The sequence below is a fragment of the Pollicipes pollicipes genome, unplaced genomic scaffold (genome assembly GCF_011947565.3).
Source record: "Pollicipes pollicipes isolate AB1234 unplaced genomic scaffold, Ppol_2.1 Scaffold_7262;HRSCAF=8765_pilon_pilon_pilon, whole genome shotgun sequence".
In the NCBI taxonomy this organism is placed as follows: Eukaryota; Metazoa; Arthropoda; class Thecostraca; order Pollicipedomorpha; family Pollicipedidae; genus Pollicipes; species Pollicipes pollicipes.
The window spans coordinates 8225434-8249059 of NW_023597055.1; the positions used below are offsets into that span (position 1 = coordinate 8225434).

Consider the following 23626-nt stretch of genomic DNA (forward strand, 5'->3'; position numbering starts at 1 on the left):
GCGCCTACATCATGCACTTGGCTTCATGGCGTTATGTGCATGGTCTGCTGAGATCTCACATAAAGCCTGCAAAATGCCCCAAAACTGCCAGATCCGTGTTTTTTTAACGTGTGTACGCGGGACGCCCGCACACAATAACCCACACCTTTGTCAGTGCGGCAGTCCATTCTTTGCCGGGTCAGAGTATGGTGGTTTCGTTCTGTTCAAGCGTGTCGGATTTATAGCCTCAGACAGTCGTGTCCCGTTGCATTAAGTCTTATTTGGACAGCAAAGTCATCTACGACGGGAAAAACGGAAATGAACCGGAAGTAGGGAAATGTATAACATTTAAACAGCATTGGTATGCTATCATTAAAAGAGGTACGTATGCAAATGTGGTTATTGAATTAGCGTAGTTTTCGTTGATCACGGTGGATTATTTCACCACCAAAAACACACACTACGCCGCTATGAACTACCGGAGGCTAATATTCAGACAAGTTTAAGGTGAGATACTTGATAATGCCACAGACACTGTTGTCTCCTATTGGGAACCTGCATGACTAAGTTACGTTAAAATCCGAGAGATGGGGCGTAAGGCGCCCTTTCATCTGTCCTGGGACGCATGGTAATGGTTACCCTACTTTTGAGGCGTTCTGTCTGCAGTGAAGTGATGCATTCCAAGGAAGTAAAATGTCAAATTGCACCGCCGCCAAAGAGGTCTTTGGCGTCTGTCTTGGCTACTCAGGTTTTGCGTTTATTCTGAACACTCGAAAAGACGGATAAACCCGCCCTCGCTTGGGTCAGGTAAGAGTTGGGAGGGTGAAAGGCTGAACCCCAAGTTTCCTAAATAATGTTTGAACCATTCTAGCTCGGTCCATCCAATTTTTCAGAGTCCATTAACACGTGCATGAGTGACTGGCTGAATGCGATGCACGAGGGCAGAGCTCAATTTGCTCACCCAAAGATTTCAAAAACTGAGAAGGCTAGAGATAGGTAATGCACAGAGTAGGTAGGTCTGCATGTGAGCTCGCATGATTTCAACTTTGATATCCCTAGGCCATGTTTTTCAGGTAAAGTGAGTTTCACAAGACCAGATCTCAGATCAGTGTCCGGAGTGCCCTCAGACCTCGTCATGCAACCGCTTGTAGCCTGATTACCTGATCTAAGCAAAAAGGCGCTGCTTTGACCAACAGATGATCACAGCGTTTCAACATACGATATTGTAAAATTTTGTATTGGAAATAAAGTTGTAGAACTACATTACAGCCGAAATAAGATGCCCGTTGACATCTTTGTGGTGATGAACTTTTAAAAAATGCCCACAAATCAGGTCAGACTTTCCAGTGCAAAACTAGTTTGCTATTACCTTGGTCTCTCCTTATACCTGGCCTGAGGCCAATGGAATAAGTCTTTCCTCCAAATGCAATTGGCTTATTGTCTGAGAAGCTATCTCAGAGATATATGGCGTCATCGAACGCTCTTTCGTCGCATCAGGTTGAGTGATACCCCGGAAACTGGCTTCGCTGATAGCCATGACTCGACACAAACAAGCTGTCGGTCAGCGACCTTGCAAGGTAAAGGGGGCTGCAGTTGCAGCGACCGTGACCAGCGCCCTGCACATTTTGGCCTGCATCGTGCGCTAAACCGCGAATTGGGTAATAATTCAACATGTATCGGAAGCGCATCGATGAGAACGCCAGTTTCATGAATCACCCAGTCACAGAAACTTTCCGACATCTGTTATATCGACATAAAACTGATTCTGGCATCCCACGGCGGGGCAGGCTACCAGGATTTTGGAATCGCCCTGCAAACAAGACGCCTCTCGACCGGCGAGTAAGTCACGTGATTGCTACGCCTACACACGGCACTAAATAGCATGAGGATGTGAACGCGCATAGGCTTTTGAATGGTGCGGTACGTTGACCATGGCGGGAATGGTAAACAGAGCTGGCTGTGGCAGACAACACGGTTGAAAAACTTGGGCCAATGGCAGTAAGGTGAGATCTAATGGCTTCATGCATTACTGTCACGGAAATGTAAGCGGCGTCAGGGAAGCCCGTTATAACTTTGCAGGCCTTTAATGACTTTGCTCTTTGACTGGCTCAGAACTACAGGTGATCTCATTTTCGAGTTTTGAATCAAAAAGTGATCGGATGTAAGAAAGTGGCCGTCGATATCACATATATTGTCATAAAAATTACAGTACAAACTTTATGAATTTGTAACAAAATAACTTGATCAAGACGCAGCCTGGAAGTGGTAGGATTTTTTTATCGCGCTACAGCCTATCGAAACATTATTGAACAAACTTATATGGCCCTTTTTAGGACACGACATACATTTCCGGAAGATGCTAGTCTGTTGTTTGTATTTTGAAGCCAAATAACTGAAGGAACGGACGTTAAATAACTGCATAGACTAATCTGCCGTCACTGCCATCACGGCAGACAAATAACGACGGTCGCTATATGTTGAGCAATAATTCAGCGGACTCTTCCTAAGGCGGTAAAATTCAGAGGCCTTGCCAATTTTGGGCGCTCCACAGAGATATTGACGATACCGTAAACGTGGATGACAGATTGAAATGGGACCTCAAATCTGCATTTAAATGATTAACCGGTGTTCGTGTGGGAATGCCCTACCTTATATCAGAATCGATGAGCGAGAACAATTACGTAAATGGTTTTGAACATGCGCTCTTGCAGGCCGTAGAAACTTTTAAAGAAGCTTAGACAGCTTTTGTAAACATTTAAAATGATGTACAGAAAATAGCCCTTTTCATGAGATATCGTCGGTGTTCAATAGCTAAACCGCGTTTATCAAAGTCGAAATAAGCGTATGGTGTGAAACGAAACTCCATAGGCATCAGTTTCCTCAGTCCCCGCCTTAAATCACCATGTGTTCACCCCATATGTTCACCATGTGTTCACCCCATATATCTGCGTGTATTGGCCCTTTCTCGTGATGTGTTAGTGTATTTTACAGTTATTTTGAAATGTTTTCTTGCATTCGCATTCTTGGCTACGACGCCATTCTTAATCTATTAGATTCCCAACCTCATTTCCGTCATCACTAGTGGCATTGCGCAAATTTATGTCAAAAACCAACCAAAAAACACAAAAAAACAAACGTAGTTTGTGTGTGTGCTTAGTGCTCGAAACTCGCAATTAAGGTGCCAAACTAATGGAAAGCCTACTGTTGTCCGTTGATGCTACGTTTCGTGCTGATGTATTCCAAACACGAATTACTCAATGGTTGAATTTTTATTTACGTTGAAGACAATATGACCATCGAAGAGGCGGAATTCTTGTGACGCTTCTACGTCATACACCCCTGGGTGACTTCAAATTAGGTGATGTGAAATATTCTGCCCAATGCTGCATGCACCTAGCTCACAAGCGAAGGGACTTGATGCTTCAAAAACGGCATGAGTGTTGACTTCAGGGAACGGTCTAGAACATCTGTTTTTATTCCAACTCATACAAATGTGAAACAGTCCATTTCAAACCCCTTTTAAACGATTCTTGAACCATGTGGCAAACATGGATTGTTGATCAGAGTGCGTATGTACTCACCTATGTTGTCAAAGTCGATAGGGGCGCTGTAATGTAACAACAATATGGATTGTATTTCTGTTCATTTTGATTTGTTGACGCAATTCTGGCGGCCTTACATAAAGTTCTTTAAAAACGCTTAGTGTCTACACATGATATGCTGGTTAGCTATTTTTCTTACACAGTCTTGAGTTATAAGCCAACCTTATCTTTAGGTATACGTGTTTTATTTCAATATTAGCAGACGCCGGGCCGCGTCTTGTATCATATGTCATAGTACGCTTTTAGCATTAGCGCTGTGCGTGGCAAGTGATTTCGGTCCGCTGAAGCCCATTATCACGGCACTGGTCAAACCCTCAGGTCCACCGACCATCATTGTACCAGGCTTTTTCCACACCTCATGCAAAACAGAGGTACCGGGCTGATGAAGTATTTAGTTCACTTCGGCTAACGGCCTTGAGGACGGCGGGGCATAAGGTGAAGATCATACCGTACCGTGGCCGCAATAATTTTTGCAGGACCTTGGTTGTTTGTCCATTTCTTATCGACCAACGGTACGTGGCAGACAAAGCAGCAATGACATCGGTCATGATAATTGTTTTACTGGCCGCATGTGAAAGTCTGACCTTCAAGTTTTTATGAAACGGTAATCCATGGACGGCTGTCGTCATTGAACGCCAATTTTGACGCTTTAACACTAAAAAACGAAACTAAAGGCTTGTAAATGATTGTAGGTAGACCGTGGAGTGACTCATACAGTCTACGTCAAATGACAACAGGCCTTGCCTCTGAGCGACAAAACGACCCAGCACCGTGCATCCCAGCAAAACACTTTTTAGATGTTTGGCTCTCGTGAGAACTGTATTGTTGTTGCCCTTTCACGTAGCCTTTTGTCAAGGACTGATACCCCAGCATTTGAACTAGACTTGATTTGTAACGACTAAGCTGCACAAAATTTACCGACCGTGCTGAGCAAGCGACCCATCACCCGAATCTGCTTGAGTTACCTTTTTTGTATTTGCACCAACCGACATAAAAAACGATCAGTAACATAGCATCTTATAAGCGACGATATTTGAGCTGATAGTATTTGGCTGCTCATCATAACGCTGAAATACAGCTTGGCTCCCTATCTCTGTAACTCGCGATGGATAACAGGGACATGGGGTCGATCAAAATACAGCCTTCATTCATGCGTTGTTTCGGAGACCCGGTCGGTTTCGAGGTCATAGCCACGATTCCCGATGGAGTGAGCCGACCGCTCCCGGTTGCTCCATACTGACCGACCGGCTCATTACGTGTTCCATCGATTTCTTACTTAGTTTGGACAGGAATAGGTTGGAGCTCAATTGCATATCTAAACAAATCGTAGGTACTATGTTTCCATAACATGACACTTAAGAACAAACTAGGTCACTAGATGCGCCCAATTGACCTTGGATGTTATGTTTACACTCACGTTTCAGAAAAATATAGACATTTAGCGCTCCGAGTCACTTTCCCAAACTTTACACAACGCAAACCGTTTTTGCGAGAGTAAGCTGAAAATAGGATTCGTGACGTCATAGGGCACATTCATGTGCTCCTAGTTTCTTATCAGTACACTCAGAGGCCTTGTTGACCTTTGTTTGACCTTGTTTCACAGGCGTAGTGTTCAAAAATTGGAGGGGCATACTTCAATAACCTTTTCTGGAAAGCAAGCCTGATGACCGGGGGAGGGGGAGAGGGTAGAGATAGAGGCTGTTATCGCTCTTTATTCAAATGTCATGGCTGCTACGCTAGATATGCATCTAGAGCTATTTCTCAGTAGTGCATAATCTTGCCTGTTCGACTAATCTATACTATTCGGCAAATAAGGCTGTCCAGCTTTATAAGATTATTTTTCCATTTCAAATTGTTTTTCCTGGGGAGCCGAAATTCCACGATTCTTCAGACATAAAATATATCGCGAAGGTAGATTGAAGATGGACGTGTTTGATCGAAATTTGAAAATGAAAATTTGATTGTAGACCGAGTTGTCAACAATGTACATTAACATGGCCAAGCCGTGTTTGTCTGGAAATATCTAACATTCAGTCAGATCCGATTAGAAATGCAAGCTATCTAACGTGGTTTTTAACATGCGCGCTCGCAAATCTCAGCAACAAAAACCTCGACACTAGGCGTTGCAGTCTCCATAGTCCGCGGCGCGTCAGCCCAGTGACTATTTTTTTTCTGTGGCCCACCGGTGGACGAAAATGATGACGCTTTTGAAACAACTACCTTCGAACATTTAAATCGGTTAGTTTAGTAACACAAATTATGTGACGTAATTTTGAGCATGCGCGCTAGTAAACGTTAGTAACAAAAACCTTGACGCCAGGCGTTGCAGTCTCCGTAGGCCACGCGGGATTGGACCAGCAGTTAATACTGAGCTCTGGCCAACAGATGGACGAAAATGATAGCGCCTCGGAAAGAGGTACCTTTGAACGCTTCAGGACATCAAATCTCACATCTAAAAGGCAGTCTGGGAGCATATTTCACGTGTGCTTTTCTAAGACTGATGATAATAACGGATTGGCCCTTACAGCACCGCGAAGTGGTGCTGGAATCTGGTGGTGGACCCGGAAGAGTAAAAGAAGAATCTAAATTTTTCGTCTTGCCGTAACAGTTAATCCGCCCAGAAGGCGGAGTAACACGGCGCCCGCCGTGTTACTCCGCCTTCCTGTAACACTGCAAGTCTGGTGGCACTTGCAGTGGCCGGCGCCGTTCGGTTTTACGGAAGCTTCAACCCAGGCCATCGTTGTCCCTCCTCCCGAGGTTGCGGGCGGGCATGTTCAAACCTTTTGATGAAATTTTCAAGTAATCTGTTCCGAAAAATGAGCGTTCTCAGGCAGACATGGGATGACCTTGTTCGTTGTTTTAATTCATTTCGACCCACCCTACTCAACAATAATGTGACCCCCTATTTCCTTCCGGGCAAGGGACCCCTTGAGCGGAACACCAGGGGCACATTACCGGTTCTGGTCAAAGGCTGAAGGGCCATTCCGTCCCATCGTGAAGTGTCTCCTGGCTGTTATTCTGGCGACACAGGATGGGTTCTCCTGGTCGATCCGGTCTTCATTAGAATTATATATCATATCACATTGTTCCCCTCCCAGACACGGTAGGCCTTCTGACCCGCGCAGTTTGTTCCGGATCAGCACAGGAACCTTCATCGATGCAACAAGATCCCTAGTCGCCGCAGGTGGTCCAATAATTATCATATGGACTCCAGTTTCGTGTTTTCCGTGTTCTTCAGAGGTATTGAAAACTCCCTGAACGTAGATTGTAGATGAAATGGAGTCCCAAATTTTATTAACATGACTAATTCATGTTCGTCTTAAAATGTTCAAGATTCAGTCGGAACTGATTAACGGCAAAGCAACTACGTGACATGGTTTCGAAAACGCGCGCTCGCAAGTAGTAGCAACAACAGTCTCGACGCCCGGCGTGGCAGTCTCTATTGGCCGCGCGGTATCAGTACTGCGGCTGTGACGTTAACCGACTGCCAATAAGCAAACGAAAAAGATGACGCATCTTGAGGAAGATGGCTGGTGAACTATGTGAATCGGCACGCATGTTTAATGTGGTGCAAAAGCAGCAACTTTAATCTGAAAAGCGGGGGGGGGGGGGGGCAGTTAGCACTGTTGGCCTCCCACCTTGAAAAGTGGGGGGAGGGCCATGCCCCCCCCCCCCCCCCCCCCGATACCCTGTTCCTACACCCATGAGTACACCGTAGTACACGCGAAACAACCTGGAGAGATAAAACAAAAGACAAGATCACGCGTTGGCGTATTGAGCTCCCTGTTTTTTGTACGACATCTCAGAGAATGCTGCAGCAGATGCCTTCTCTCGCTAGAAGGCACAGTTCTCTCGAAGCTCCTGTGCCGCTGTCAATGGGACCACCCTCACAGACCTATACGCATCGCTCTGGCACCTCGGCATCATCCGGATGTCACACTTCGTGCGGTGCAGAAACTTGCCATTCTCCCTAAGCGACGTAAATAACATGTCTGTTTTGCGTCCTGTGCGTACAGAGATGAAAACTCAGCTCCATGTACTTCACCAAGGGACGCTTATCAAGGCCGCCCAGCCTTTCGAAAGACTGAACAACAATTTCCACGGACCGCTGCCCACGTCGTCTCGAAATCGATACACGTTCGTTATTGTATACGGGTTTTCAAGGTCTCCTTTCGCCTTTCCGTGCGCCGTTCTGACGTCTGCCACTGTTATTGACTACTCGTGCCGCCTCTTCACCATATTCGGCATGCCTGCCTACGTGCATTCCGACCGTGGCTCGGCCTTCAGGCCGGCGGAGCTGAGTCAGTTTCTCTCCACAGTCGCGGAATAGCGTGCAGCCGCACGGCAGCTTTTAATTCTCGAGGGAACAGCCAAGTAGAGCGGTACAACGGTACTATCTGGAGGGCTGTATGTCTGGCGTTGCGGTCGCGCGGCCTAAAAACTTCGCTGCGGGGAGAGGTCGTTCCAGGTGCCCCCATTCCATCCGTGGCGTTTTGTGTGCGGCCACCAATGTCACGTCGCATGAACGCCTTTTTCAGTGTCGGCGTCGCTCGACCGGTGGTCATTCCGTGGCGACATGGCTAGCTACCCCAGGCAGAGTTCTCATGAGGAGACATGTGCGCAGTAGTAAGTACAAACCTCCCGTTCATGAGGTCGAGTTGTTGGAGGCAAATCCTGAGTGCGCTCATGTTCGTCTAGCTGACGGTCTTGCAGCCACCGTCTCGCTCAGCCATCCAGCCCCTCACGGGGTCGCCTGCTCGGCCGCGCATCATTCAGCTGTTCCTGGAGACTCTCAGACCTCACTCTCAGAGGTGCCATCTGCGCTGAATGCTCCTCCTGCTGGTGCCCCCTCTATGCCCGATCATATGATAGGGATGCTTTCACCACAACCCCCATGTTCGCCGGTGCCAGGGCCTTCAGACACAGACACAGCTGTTTTAAAGAACAAGGCGTCTCCGTCCGAGTCTGTTTCGGCGAGTCAATTGCGACGCTCCTCTCGTAGAACGAGCGCGCCTGAGCGTTTCCGGGACTACGTCATAAAAATGGTCTGCAAATGGTCATTGCGCGGCTAAGAACGTGTATAGTGTGGGTAACGCTCGAGTGGCTGCGTAATGCACTCAGTTGCCGGAGCCTTCCACCTCTAATCGCGGCGCAGGGTCAAAGCGCAAGTAGGAGTGTTCAGGTCTTTCTGTTGTCATGTGATGTAAACTGATGGGCGGGGGAGAGTGCAATGATTTTGTGATATGGCTGCTGACATTCATCGTTCTCGTTTGCTTTCAGAGGCCCTCCGTCAAGTGAGGCTCTATTGAGATAAATAAGGCCTTAGGTAGTAAAATGTTTTTTTCATGCTTTCACTACAGCTCTAAAACCTACAGAATCGTGTTTCAGTCAAAACTTTCTTCATAGACGTGCTTTGGCAAATTCGAAAGGGCTGCACTCTGAAAAACAACGCATCCGAGGTCGATTTGTTGTGGAATGACTCCATGTTCCAACGTGCCTGTAATGTGTGCGAGCCTTTTCAAAAAGTTGAACGATATTTGCGTATCGTTACGTGAGGGCTGTCCATAATATTGGGTAAATGTCATGAAATTTACGCGGTCCGAACGATGCTTTCAAGGGACCGCCTGACGTGATAAGGGCAATTTTCGTTGGATCCGCAGTGCTAACACAGTCTTCAGAATGCAAAAAGCATAAAACAAATGCAAACTAGGGGTAACCTTGAGAAGAAAAATTGCTTCTTTGGGGATTTCTGGGGATACTTTTTTGTGCGATTTTATTATTACACCTATGCACGTGGTCACGAACTTGCGTTAGACAAGTCGTAGGATTTATAAATTTGCTGCATATTAGCACTACTTTGTATCAGCTGATGCAGCCACCTGTGTGTAGGCAGAAATAACGCAGACTAGACGTACCTCAAAATCCAAACAAAATATTGTATCGCGGCTTGAAGCAGTGTGACGTGACGTGTTGTGTGTGGTGATGCGATATGTTTATGTGAACAAATTGCTCGTTAGGGATAATATATTCTCCTCACCCCGGTGTACGAGATTCAAGACGTCCATTTTATCTAAGGTGTGTGCGCATGGGTGGGATGTGATGGTAACTATTCCCAGCATGTTGCTAGGTCTAGTTTCATACCGCCTGTTTTCCTTACGCGTCTGAAATGTAATAGATACATTGTATGCTGTTCTGAGCCTTAACATGTTTTAGATTTTGATGCATATAGCTCTTGTTCCAAAACTTCTTATAGTTAAAATGATGTAAAGACACACTTAATTCAAAAAGTGAGGGACAAGGGTATGCTTGAAATTGTTTGCATGTTTGAACACTTTCTAGCATTTCTAGCCTTGTTTAGATATGCAGTGAATTATTATAATGACTGGCAATTTTTCCCTGCAGAATCCCTGGTAACTTAGTTATCTGTGTTATGGCACTGATTTAAAAACCTCATTTTGACTAATTTATAGTCAAAACTGTAGCTTGGAATTTATCACTTATGTTTTCACAATGGGCTATAGCCAATTTATAAATCCTTCTCTCCTTTCTCTCTCTCTTCTTTTTTTAAAGATGAAGCCAATAATATTGCTTTTTTGTATGTGTTTTGTACCTTGCAACTACACCGAACAGACTGAGTAATTTACCATCTTGTCTGGACAGAGGTTGTGCTTGAATTCAAGAATGGTCAGGTAAACAATGCTTTTTACCAAGGTGTGAGTGATAGCAGCTTGTGATAGTGATAACAGTGATAGCAGCATTTCATCACAGAAGCCTACAAATAGTGCACATGGCAAATATCATGGCATAGCTGTCTGAGCTTTCTACCACTAACCTCTTTTTGTCTTTATCACTGCATGTATGTTATAAAATGAGGACCTTTGGTGTCCTCCTATGCTGCAGGGCTGTACACTGTGATGTTCAAGGTGCTGGTGACAGCTGATCAATTAGGCTAACAGATCATGCATCAGTTGATTGGATATGGAACTGAATCCAAAAAGTGATTTGTCCTCTGCCCAGCTGCCTCAGTTAGTTATCTAGCATTTATGGCCTATTGTTTGGTCTGTCAGCCTGACAGCTAATCTCTTGGTATTCCATCTTAACAGTCCATCACTGTGTCCGCCACTGCACCACTGGCCAGTTGGTCATCACCCCAGCCCATGAAAGGTTGTCTTCATTCACAACATACACATCCTATCTGCCTGACAGGCAGTTGTTGTGCAAGGCAGACAGCATGCTGTGGGACAGCATCAGGCAACAGCGTGACATTGAGAAGCTGCAGAGCAAAAATCCATGTACTGTCTCAATTTGTTCCTAGTGGCCTGGTCAGAGGTGTGAATTTCTAAGGTGAACATCTGTACTACCTCCACAAATGCAGATAGACATGGGGGTGGGGCGGGGGGAAAGGAGGGACAAGCAGTAAAACAGCTGATGATGGATGAACACCTGTGTGATGTATAGCATGATCTGCTGCAGGCTTGGTGCAATTCACCAGTCAGCTCTACAGATCACGTATAGCAGGAGCTGACCAAAGCTAGAACTTGTCCACCACTACCTTGCCACCATGTCGGAGGGGAACATGAAGCAGATCCTGACGCTGGGCAACTCCATCATCGGCGTGTCCATTCTGGCCATGCCATACTGCTTCAAGCAGGTAACGCATCTCGTAGGCCCCTCAGCACTTGTTACTGTGGCCATTGCATGCTCAGCCTGTCACCTGTCGTCAGCAGTGTGCATTTCTCTCAGACGCGCGTGGGGAAATTCTCAAAGGACAAGACATTCAATGGTCTTTAACATCTAGTGAGAATCTGGGATTAGCTATTATCTACAGGATATTCAGGGAAATTCTCAATGAGGCTTAACATGCTGCGCAGAATGAATGCAACGTTGCGATGAGAAGTCTTAGCACTGCATCACAAGATGCTTTATCATAACAAAAGCTGTACCTCAAGTGAAGCACGAGGGTGATGCGACGGTGCGCAGAGTTGGACTGTCCCCGTAATCGAGGTTCTCTGTATTTGGCAGTGCGGGTTGGTTCTGGGCATACTGCTGCTGATCCTGAGTGGCTACATCAACAGGCTCAACTGCCACTTCCTCATCAAGTCGGCCATCAGCACCAAGCGGCGCAGCTACGAGTTCTTAGGTGCTTGCGACTGCGGTGTGGTGGTGCCTTTCACCGTTGTCCGTCATGGTGCCTTTCATCATTGTCCATCATGGTGCCTTTCATCATTGTCCATCATGTTGCCTTTCATCATTGTCCATCATGTTGCCTTTCATCATTGTCCATCATATTGCCTTTCATCATTGTCCATCATGTTGCCTTTCATCATTGTCCATCATGTTGCCTTTCATCATTGTCCATCATGTTGCCTTTCATCATTGTCCATCATGGTGCCTTTCATTATTGTCCATCATGGTGCCTTTCATCGCTGTCCATCATGGTGCCTTTCATCATCATCCATTATGGTGCCTTTCATCATTGCTCATCATGGTGCCTTTCATCACTGTCCACCATGGTGCCTTTCATCATTGCCCATCATGGTGCCTTTCATCACTGTCCATCATGGTGCCTTTCATCATTTTCCATCATGGTGCCTTTCATCGTTGTCCATGTTGTCCGGCGCGTCGAGCCCAGCGGGTGCCCGCTGGTAGCTGCCTATGGCGGCCAGTGCGTTTTGACGGTGATAAGCCCCCAAGCCTGCCGATGAATCCTTCAGTCCCGCGCCATGTCGCTTCCCTCGCATGTCATGCCGTTGTTCCACAGACGTCACGCAGTGCGATGTTCGCGGTAGTAACCACACCAGTGCGTGAACGTGAGGCAACTGGAAACGCAAAACAAAGACCGTACGTTTCGATGGAAACATTCTGCTGTCGGTGGTGACTCACCGTCAGTTGTAACCCAGTGCGTCGTTTTCGCAGCGTTCCACATTTTCGGCCCGATGGGCAAGTTTGCGATCGAGGTGATCCAGATCGGATTTCTGTTCGGCATCTGCGTCTCCTTCTTCGTCATCGCCGGCGACTTGGGGCCCAAGATTCTGGCTCAAATCCTAGACATCGAGTACACGAGCCGCTTCAGGGCCGTCTTTCTCTGCGGTAAGCTGTGGCGCAGAGGTGATGGCGGATAATGGTGGATGGCGGATAACTCGATCTGGATAATTGAACGGTTCGTGCTGTTTCTGCTCGATGTCCGGACACCGAAATCCGTCAGGCTGCGTTTAAGTTTCGGTTTATTCTGAACCGTGAAACTGCATTCAGCGCAGTCTGCTTCGCTTTGAGTGGCAGTGTGTTTGGACCTACGCCATTTGTCATTTCTGGTGATGGAAGTGACTGGGAGCGGGAGCGCAGTACAGTTTGATGCTGCGTCATTGTCGTCCCCGTTTTTGAGATGTGATCGGTGTCGTGACTGTCGCGCAGCGCACGCAGTTCTGATCGCCGTCCACTCGCCCGTTTTGCAGGGCTGTGCTTCTTGATAGTTCTGCCGCTCAGTCTGCTAAGGAATACGGACAGCTTGGCCAGCATCAGCGCCATCTCCATCACATTTTACGTACTCCTGGTATTAAAGGTCGGTCACCAGGTGTCGCTTGGCTTTACCTATTGCATAAATCACTCAAGTGGAGCGCTGTGGCGTTTTGCGTGCTGTATTTTTGTTGAGTCAGGTGGTTCAGATCATGGCGTTGGTATGATGTCTGGCGGTGCTTTATTGTTAACGATATGCCACCATGCATTAGAGGCGGCGTCACATTTTGTGTACGCACATTTGAGAAAGAGCATGAAAATTATCAAGGTCATTGTAATCAAGTCACGTGAGTAATTTTCTCCCATATCCGTGTTGCTTTCTGGTTACATCGAAACTTTCTGTGGATATCGTCATTTCATAACAACGTGGTGTTTCTTCTCTGACATAGTCTTTGGTCCCTGTCCGCACGGATCATGTCGCTGTCGCGCGGTGCCTGGTAGGGGATGACTTGGCCCCTGACCTGATCCCTGATCTGATCCCTGACGTGGCCCTCGATGTGATCACTGATCTAATCCCCAATCTGATCCCTGATCCCTGACCTGACCCCTGGCCTGACTCTGGCCTGACCCTGGCCTGATCCCGGCCTGACCCTGGCCTGACCCTGATCTGACCCCTGATCTGACCCCTGACCTGACCCCTGACATGACCCCTGGCCTGAACCCTGACCTCTGACCTGCGCCCAGATCGTGTCGGACTCGTGGCGTCACATCATCAGTGGCGCCTGGCAAGCGGAGGTGGTGCTCTGGCGGCCGTCCGGCGTCCTGCAGGCGCTGCCCATCATGAGCCTCGCCCTTGCCTGCCAAACGTGAGTACCGCGCCCTCTTGGCTCTCTCTTCGCTCTATCTCTCTCTCTGACTCTTGCTCTCTGTCGTCCTCCTCTCCTCGTCTGCCGTGCTGCGCTCGCGGCCGCAGGTCCGCCGCGCCGGTGGCGCCGCCAGTGGCGCAGATGGCGCTGTCGTCGCCGGGCCGCGACGGCCACACCCCGAGGTCGGCGGCGGCGGCGGCGGCAGCGGCCCGAAGCGCGGCCGTTCGGGTCCCGGCCTCGCGAGCCGGGCCGGCACCGCCCCGGCGCTCGGCGCGTGCCGCAAACCACGCAAAGCGTGCATCACAGAGCAGAAAGAACGGGTTGGGCTGCTCAGTCCACCGGCGTCCGTCACATATCGATACAGACACTGCCAGCTGTGCCGCCACATGAATGCGAGTAGTAGTGGCAGTTCTGCCCGTTCAGCGCCTCGGGGGAGAGGGGGGCACCGAGGCGGCCGCGCGTGTCGCGAAAGAGAGCGAGCCGCGGCGCGCGTGGCGTCTCCGCACTGCGCGGTGTTCCACCGGTCGTGACGCCGCCTCGGGCCGCGGCTGGGACTCCGGTCGGCCGCCATAGGACAGTCAGAGCACAGTCAGAGCATAGTCGGGGTGCAGTCAGAGCACCCAGAACACAGTCAGAACACAGTCAGAGCACAGTCAGGGCACAGTCAGAGCACAGTCAGAGCACAGGCAGAGTGCAGCCAGGGCAGGACAGGACAGGACAGGACAGGACAGGACAGGACAGGACAGGACAGGACAGGGCAGGACAGGACAGGAGAGGACAGAACAGGACAGGACAGGACAGGACAGGACAGGACAGGACAGGACAGGACAGGACAGGACAGGATAGGACAGGACAGGACAGGACAGGACAGGACAGGATGACCCGGCCCGGCCCGGCCGTGCGCTGCCGGTGCCAGTTGCCAGCAGCGGTGTGGGCGGGGTCGAACGGCCTATCACCGGGAATTTGGCCACGGGGCCCTGGCCACAGCGGTGAGCTCAATGGGGCTATGTTAACACTAAAGAACACGATGCAGGGCTAAGCACGGTAGACCGCAAACCGCGAATTACAAGTCGAAAACGTGTGGTTTTAAATGCTCTTGAGAGGGAAGGCCCGAAGATACTGGCCTGTTCCGCAGGCCTGGGCGGAAACTCGTTATATGGATAAATACATGAGTATCTGATTACATAGTAGTTCCTTACGAGGCAGAAACGGTACCGGATTTTACTTGGCCGTCTTAGCAGAAGCCGCTATGTACGATTGCTGCGATGCCCTTTCAAGCTTGGCCGCCCCTGTGGATTGCGGCGCGTTTGATGCATGACAGAATACGTTGCCCTTTACCTTACACAATAGGGACGAACACCGCTTAGACTGGGCATGCCCGACGTAAACCTTGGCATCACGGCGCTCCTGTTTGTCACTTGACCGAAGGTATTTATCCCTGGCAATGACCAGTTTTAGCGGTGGACTGCCGACGCCGTGCCACGACAGCACAGCTTTATTTACACGCACATGGCAGGGCGCAGAACAAATGCCGCGATTGAACCGGGTGGCCGGTGTCGCGCGGACAGATTGGTCCGCTGTCGCCACGTGTTTTTCAGCGAGAGCGCGCACCATGGGGAGAGCGACACACAGCGCGCGCCGCTCCGCCCGCAGGCAGCCGGGGTGCAGGCGGCGGCTGTCTGGACACGGCGGCGATGGGTGACGCTGGGCGCGCCGCCGGCGGCTGTCTGGACACGGCGGTGATGAGGACACTGGGCGCGTCGTCGGCGGCTGTCTGGACACGGCGGCGATGAGGACACTGGGCGCGTCGTCGGCGGCTGTCTGGACACGGCGGCGATGAGGACACTGGGCGCGTCGTCGGCGGCTGTCTGGACACGGCGGCGATGAGGACACTGGGCGCGTCGCCAGCGGCTGTCATGGTAGCGATGAGGACACTGGGTGCGCTGCCGGCAGCTGTCTGGACACGGGGGCGATGAGAACACTTGGCGTCGCCGGCGGTTCTCGTGCGCATGGGCTGTAGTCGAAGCGTTACGGAGACGCGGTGCTTCGCGAGACTACCAGTAGATGCTGTCGGCTCAAACAAAAAGGCTGGCAGGACCGAAGGGGGAGGAGACATGAGGCTCGAGGTGCAGTGTTTCAAACCGGAACCCTTATTCGTTGATCGCACGGATGAATCTGTCGGCGGATGAATCTGAATCTGTCATGTAATGAATCTGTCTGGCGGTGTCGCGTGCGACTTGTTGATCGCCTCGTTGTCCAAGCACAACGCGAACCATCGAGTATGCAGAATGCATGCATGCATAATGCATGAACGTGTACACAAGGCATGCATGGTTAGACCCTGGGCGGAGGGAGACGGGAGAAGTTGGTGACACAATCTTCAATTCACCGCAAAGCCGGCGCTGGAATGGCAAACGTGTTGCTACGGCGCCAGCCGCTCATGGGAAGCAGGAGAGTAACGCGCGGGAAGCGACCATGTGGGTGGTCGAGGGCGGACGGCGCGGTGGGGCTCACACTCGGAGTGCCCACGCGCCACCGTGGCCACTTCATGGGAAGCAAGAGAGTAACGCGCGGGAAGCGGCCATGGGGTGGTCGAGGGCGGACGGCGCGGTGGGGCTCACGCACCGAGTGCCCACGCGCCACCGTGGCTACTTCAGTGGCGAGTTCAGTATCGCTGCCTGACTCTCAGTTCGCTGTGGATTACTGGCGGTTGCTGCCTGCTCAACCCTTTTGGCGTCTGGGTGCCACAGTGCAGGGGAGTTCTATTCTATCGTGTGGAATAGACCAATCCTGTTTCTGAACGGTGGAGGTGCCAGAAGGCCAGGGCCGCCGTTTGTCCAGCGGCTGTGATATCCATACCGACACATGTGGTCCAGCGTTCATGCCCAAGGAGCTGTGACTGACAAGGTGGGTGACGTCACCCGGTGTGGGCGGCCTCTGAGCAACTGATGACAGGTGATAGCACAGTTGGGCGGCGGTGTCTGTGAGTCCGGCAGCCGGCCGTCCCAGGCAGAGGACACCGGCGGCTGGGCCGGAGCCTAGGGGGGGGGGGGGGGCGGACCGGACCTGACCTGACCTGACCTGACCTGTATGGTATGACCCGCCAACAGGGGTCAACGCACCGGCCGGTTTCGTTGGACGCCCGGCGGGTGTCGTTTGACACCGCAGGCTGGTGCCATTTGACGCCAGGTCGGTGTCGTTTGACGCCTCCAGGCCGGTCCGAGTCCGCAGTGTCGAGACACTGTGTGGGAACGAATAACTAAGCGGTGCGTGGTCAGTGCAGGCGAGGACATTGTGGCGCTGGTGCTGCACTTTGTACAGTTTTGAGGGTGGAGAATAACAAGGTGACGAGACTGCTCTTTGTGACGTCACTTTCCTACGTCATTTGTTAGTTTCTTATGCGTACGTTATGCTTAGTACGGTGCATTTCGCGTTCTCCCGCGTCGTTATGTGACAGCTGCCCCGCCTGTGCAGCACGTTGAACGCCTTTTCGCACCTCATCTTTTGACGTGTACAACAAGCGTAGATATACTCCCTCTCAGCATACAGCCCGTGTTTGTATATGCAGATGTGAGGGCTATGTGTCTGCACACAGCGACATGTACTGGGTGATCGTTGGAAGCCATGCGGATGGACTTTTGATTTATTTCCATGACGGAAGAGTCGACTTTAAATCTGTGCTAAAGGGAGTGGAACCAAATCGGAATGTGATTCGAATGGACTGTTGAAAATTGCATTCCGATTCGAATCTGACTGTAGCACTGGGCTTTGCCGATATTGGCTCCTACTCTGAATCAAGTTTTGTTTTTAAAGCAGGGCAGACATGAAATAAACGACTGTATGAATATTCTGTGTCTGCCGATATGCCTATTGCGAGTGTGTGTTTGCGTGTACATGCACATACTTCGGTGGTTATCACTTATGCTCAAGCTATTGCAGTGTGTGGAAGACCACAGGGCTATTACGATTCATCTGCATTAGGCAACACAAACATCGCTATATTTGCGCTGAGTTCAAATTGAATATTGCGATGCGTGAATGGTGCCATTTTATTATGACTTGAAAACACAAAACAGTCCCGGGTAGGGACACACACTTGATTTTCTTCAAAACAGTGGGATTTTGAGGTCTTTTTTGGGGTCTTGAAATTCTAACCTCCCAACGCAGCCTCAGCATCACCGTCTACTCAGCGATTAGTGCACAAGTTTTTTGGATAATTTTTTTTTCGAGCAGCCAACCTTGTGCGGTGATGAACCGACCATGCAAAGAGCCCCATATTGAGTTTGAATCATTTTGTGAGGCGGGCAAAGAGGATTCCAATCAGTTCTGGTTCTGTCGCGAACTAAGTGAATCGATTTCGAATCCGTTGCAGCCAACCAACCAGTGAAGCCGAATACGGACCGGATACAGTCCAAAACGGAATCGATTTCGGAATTGGATCCGCTTCTCCTGGAAGCAAGGACAAGTCTGGTGCATAAGCATCGCACATACGATGTGCAGCGATTCTAAGAGCGATGCAATACCATGCTTTGTTCGCTGGTGACTCCAAAATATATGCACGATGCATGGATGGAAAGGAAGCTATCTACTGCCAGTCCCGTGGGCTTGTTTGAGCTCGCCAGAATACGTTTGACATGCCATTTAACCAGATGTGTCACGACTTAAAGTGACCAATGTGATGCAGATTATTTTTGACATACCATATAACCAGATGTGTCATGACTTAACGTGACCAAGGTGATGCGGATTATTTTTGACATACCATATAACCAGGTGTGTCGCGACGTTAAGTGACCAATGTGATGCGGATTATTTTTGCACACACCACATAACGAGATGTGTCATGACTTAAAGTGACCAATGTGATGCGGGTTATTTTTGCACACACCATATAACCAGATGTGTCATGACTTAAAGTGACCTATGTGATGCGGATTTTTTTGCACACACCTTATTCATGCATTCGAGAATGAGCTTTGAGCTTGCAGTTACGAGCGAGCGATGGAATGAACTCTGCAAAAACGCTAGCGTGCAGAAACCCGTCGAAGAACACTTACCATAGTCGGCGAAAGACATTAACCCTAAGCGACATTTCTGAGGCCACGGAAAAACGATTGGGGACAGCGCCGCGAAATCTGGCAAATGTCATAATGCATTTGTGATCATAATGCATGGTGCATTTGTGATCATAATGCATGGTGCATTTGTTATCATTAATGCTTGTGTTTTGCAAACAAACTTGATCCCGGTCATCTCAGGTCACTGAGGTATGACGTCATTGCCGAAGCTATGACGTCCTTCCCGGGCCTGTGCGCGCCAAGTGCCAGCTTCTTGTCGTTCATTGACAGGAGACAGCACCCCAGGACAGGGAGAGTCTTGCCATTAGCAAGGGAGGCCTAAGATTTGTTCTCTGCTCTGAAAGTGTATGTTGGTATACTGAAGACGAGTGGTTTATCGTACTTCAAGAGGTGCTGGTTAAGCGAAGATATCAAGCAGTTATTGGGATATGTTGCGAAGGTGCTCAACGTTTCAGGCAGTGGTCACTGCCACGGGTGACCTAGGTTAAGCAAAAACAGCATATAAAAACCCGCGCCGCGCGAGCCAGGGATAATCCTTGGAAGCTCTGTACTTGCTCTGCGGTGACACTTGGCTCAAACTCTGCCAATAAATGGCTGTCAAAATGATAGTTGTTTCAAGCTCCTTCCTTTAACATCCCATGCACGGCATGAAGTCAAGGAATTACGACGATTTTTTTAATTGACGTTCTCGAGCGTTATGTTTGAACTGACCTGACGAGCATGGGTTTAGGGAGAGGAGGTGAGAGGGGGGGGGGGGGGGTGAAGGGAGGGTGGGGCATAGGGCCACGACCCTCACTTTTTGAGAACGTTCAACATTAAATAGGCGTTGGTCCCTCTCCACTTTCTGAGACGTTCCTACACCCCTGCTGGAGGGTCACTGGTTGACATCAAAACACCAAACTGGACATTGCTAGATTTCTTAGACTTTACTCTATTAGGCGGTCGTCGTTTCGCGGCTCGAACTCTTTTTGGGAGCAGATGGGGGGGGGGGGAAGGGGCTACGTGCCACTCCCCTCGCAAGCAGAGCTGGCTCCTGCCGCAGGCATGGCGAGGGCGATACAGTTTACGAAGACGCCGAATATTGCAAGATGAGAACACAGTAGGCGGAATGAAGGCATCTGTGACGGTAGTGACTGAGAAGCACACATCTACAGGTGAGCACTGCTGGCTGTGTGATGGGGTGTTCAAGTTAGTCAGTTATGTTTCGCGAGTCGCTGACTCAAAGCTGTTTTGCTGGACGACCTGTTCGCGAGCCGGTGGCCCAAAACTGTTTTGCTTGACGACCTGAACACAGACGTGTAGAGTATTGACCACTCTCACGGCCTACGGCGCGTTGGCAGCGCGGTCAACTGGCTTTGTCCGTGTTTCCTACCCCCTGCCCCCCCCCCCCTGTTGAGGCACCGCATCGGCCGGTGGCAGCCGAAGCCGTGGTGACGGGCGGCTGTCTGAGAAACTGGCTACTGGTAGCAGACTTTCAGAGACGCGGCAGACTCTGGTGACGGGTGGACTAGTAGCAGACTTTCAGAGACGCGGCAGACTCTAGTGATGCGATAGTCTCGTGGTAACGGACGGCCTGGTAGCAGACTTTCAGAGACGCGGCAGACTGGCGAAGCGAGAGACTTCTGGTGACGGGCGGCCTGGTGGCAGACTCAGAGACACGGCAGACTGGCGAAGCGAGAGACTTCTGGTGACGGGCGGCCTGGTGGCAGACTTTCAGAGACGCGGCAGACTGGCGAAGCGAGAGACTTCTGGTGACGGGCGGCCTGGTGGCAGACTCAGAGACACGGCAGGCGCTCGTACCGAGTCGGCCCTAGTTTCATAAAGAAAAACTGTGAACTTACGCATTTCTAGGTTGGGTCGTCCGTCACGTAAACGTGTGAAGCGAGAAAGAAATTACGTGATCTCCCAGTCCGTTAAACATTGATAAACAGGACTCGTCGGTCGGGTGTGTGTGTCCATGCGACGCCAATCAAAAGCGCGTAAATTTGTGCTGCCGTTTTATGAAACTAAGCCCGTCGACAAACGGCCTCCCGCTGAAGCACGGCCTGCCTTCGAGTAAGCTGGACATACTCTGTCTTGGGCGCTGATTAGGTGGTTTTTGTTCTGCGGCGTGTTTTTTTTAGATCTGGATGTGACGGCGACCCATAAAGATCTCGCTGCTGTAGGTTGGCTGTGTATATTAGGCACATGGCCGCTGGCTAGCGGCCAGCACTACATAAAGCGCCGCTTTGGAAATGAAAGAAATGCCAGCAGAATGGGGTTTTCCATGGTTTCGGGTTTGTCTGCCCTGCCTTGGGGCGTGCGGCTTTGCAGCTTTTGCCACTTTGAGAAAAGCTTTTGTCTTCTTGTTTGGGTATGCCTGACGCATCGCTCCCTAGTGCGGTCACCCAGCTTTTCTTGCACTTTAACAGTTTGCGTGCTGCGACGGTAGGAGTAAAGCAGCATTTAATGCCGCGTTTTTCCGTCGTGTCCCTATCTTTCCGCGCACAGCACGCGGATTCCACGATACAGGTACCGTCGCCTGACACTGTCTGGCTTGGGAAAAGGCCCCATGCCGTGAGCGCAGGCAGCCGCTCGGTGGATGAGATGAAGCCTTGTTTCAGCAGCTCGGTGCTGCAGCCTTCCGCGTGCTTTGCGGGTAGCATCTCACGAGTGCCTTTAGCTCCGTAATTGTGATATGTGTCCCATAACTTACTTTTGTTTACAATACCGGTTCCTTGGCCCTCTTGGGGTAATCTCCTCAGCACGCCATATGAGCTAATTCCTCAGCACGTTAAATGAGACAATATCCCACTTCTGCACCTGTGAGAACTTCAGAACTTGTTTCGGTGAAGTTGACTCGCTTCTGAAGAGCATACAAGCATGCGATTACCTACATGACGCATATAATGTTGAGGCATGGGCCTGGTCCCCAAAATGTGATTGGATGGTTTTAGCGTTTGCGAGCGGGCGTTTAAAGCCATCGACCTGCGTTTATCAAAAGTCAAACCCCATACATGTGTTTCCAAAGCTTCCAACGCCCTGCATTGTCTTTCGTGATGCTGTGGCACGGCCGTGACTTGTTTTCCTTTCTGCTGATCAGTCCAAAACGTCTGTTCTTTTGGACCATTGTTCAAAATGGTGATCACTCACGTTCAGACGTTTTCTCACCAGGCGAGCGGCGCTGGGGTGACCAGGGTTATCTTCAGGACATTCTCAAAGCTCGACCCTTGGAGGTTGGCTGAAGTGTTTGTGCTGTAGCCCAGCCTAATCATATGGACAGCAAAACCGCCATTTCGTGATGTGGGCCTACCCCGCGGGTATGCCCTCCTTCGAAGTTCCGGCATCCACTGCCCCCATCCAGGTGCACCTGCTGCGATAGGCACCGCACCAACATAACATACCGGGTCCTGATTTCGTTACCTCAGCGTTTCCCGGCGCTTACGTCGGGTTTTCTCCGTTTCGCACGCGCTCCTGCATCAAACCCCGCGGTGACGTCAGAAGTGCTCGTCAGGGTCCTGATTTCGTTACCTCAGCGTTTCCCGGCGCTTACGTCGGGTTTTCTCCGTTTCGCACGCGCTCCTGCATCAAACCCCGCGGGTGACGTCAGAAGTGCTCGTCAGATTTATTGCGGTCACGACGCCGTGCAGAGATGAAAAGTGCAAAGCGCTGGCAACGGTGTCACTTTGGATACTTTTGGGGTCCCTCGCGCAACAATGTTGCATGTCAACGCCAGGGCTATGATGGTCATATGACAAAAATGGCTGCGGCAGCCGTGCGCCCAATTCTAAGCTTATTGTGAAAGCCCCTGATCAGTAGATACAGGGAATCAGCCAACAAGATGATCTATGTTAAGCCTGGCTAAACAAACACATCTGCACATGAACAACGGCTGCCAAGCTCGTGGCTGTGTGATGGTAAAGTTTGTGAAGACAAGAGCCCATTTGCCATGCGGTGCAAAGCCCACGAATCTCCAGAACACGCTCCAGTGAAAATGAGACCGTAAAACGAAATGAAAGCGTGATATGTTCGAATCAGTAACACTGCCAGCTGCTAAGAAGAAGTGCTCCATGAAATTGAACGCTGTTGTTTAAAATTAAGTGGTACTAACCACAATAAGAATTGCTAGTAATGGGCACTGCTTGCAAGTTTATCGTCGAGTGATGAATACATGAGTAATTTTGTGCGAACCATCTTAAATCTAAGCGATGACGCAAAGTCAAAGGCCCGCGAACTAGAAGGATGCATCAAAAAGCTCGTCGATGCTGAGTCAGCAGTTATTTTTAATCAAACATTATATATATATATATATATATATATGTATATATATATATATATATATATATATATATATATATATATATATATGTGTGTGTGTGTGTGTGCGAGAGTGAGTGTATGTATGCATTCTAAATTATATATAGTAATATTACAAAGTTACGTTTCCAGAAATAATACGCCACTAAAAGTATGGTATAATGCCAGTACGAAGTGTGGATTTCTGCGTGCAGTACTACATACTTAAGCTAGCATTTGCGTGAGGCGGGAGGCTTCGATGGGCCACTTCTAAAGCGCCAAGTTCAACGGTTATTTGGTTTCATCATGCTAGAGTGCAGTGTATCGGTTAAAGTGATTCGCATTCAGACGATGTTTTTGGGGGACCATCGCT

General features: G+C 49.8%; 1 protein-coding gene across 1 annotated transcript; it reads left to right on the forward strand.

Annotated features, from left to right (window-relative positions):
• Positions 1 to 9532: 9532 nt before the first annotated feature.
• LOC119114195 (putative sodium-coupled neutral amino acid transporter 10) lies at positions 9533 to 13904 on the forward strand. The gene is made up of 6 exons (XM_037238397.1): positions 9533 to 9656; positions 11055 to 11232; positions 11604 to 11721; positions 12498 to 12671; positions 13034 to 13140; positions 13779 to 13904. The coding sequence occupies exons 2-6, from the start codon at positions 11143 to 11145 to the stop codon at positions 13902 to 13904; spliced, it is 615 nt and encodes a 204-aa protein (XP_037094292.1). The 5' UTR covers positions 9533 to 9656; positions 11055 to 11142.
• Positions 13905 to 23626: the final 9722 nt, after the last annotated feature.

Excerpts from the sequence above, each read along its gene's own strand:
- LOC119114195 (XM_037238397.1), top strand. The coding sequence starts at position 11,143 with ATGTCGGAGGGGAACATGAAGCAGATCCTGACGCTGGGCAACTCCATC. Across the intron at positions 11,233-11,603 it reads TGCCATACTGCTTCAAGCAG|TGCGGGTTGGTTCTGGGCAT; the intron begins GTAACGCATCTC and ends TGTATTTGGCAG. Across the intron at positions 13,141-13,778 it reads ACGTACTCCTGGTATTAAAG|ATCGTGTCGGACTCGTGGCG; the intron begins GTCGGTCACCAG and ends ACCTGCGCCCAG.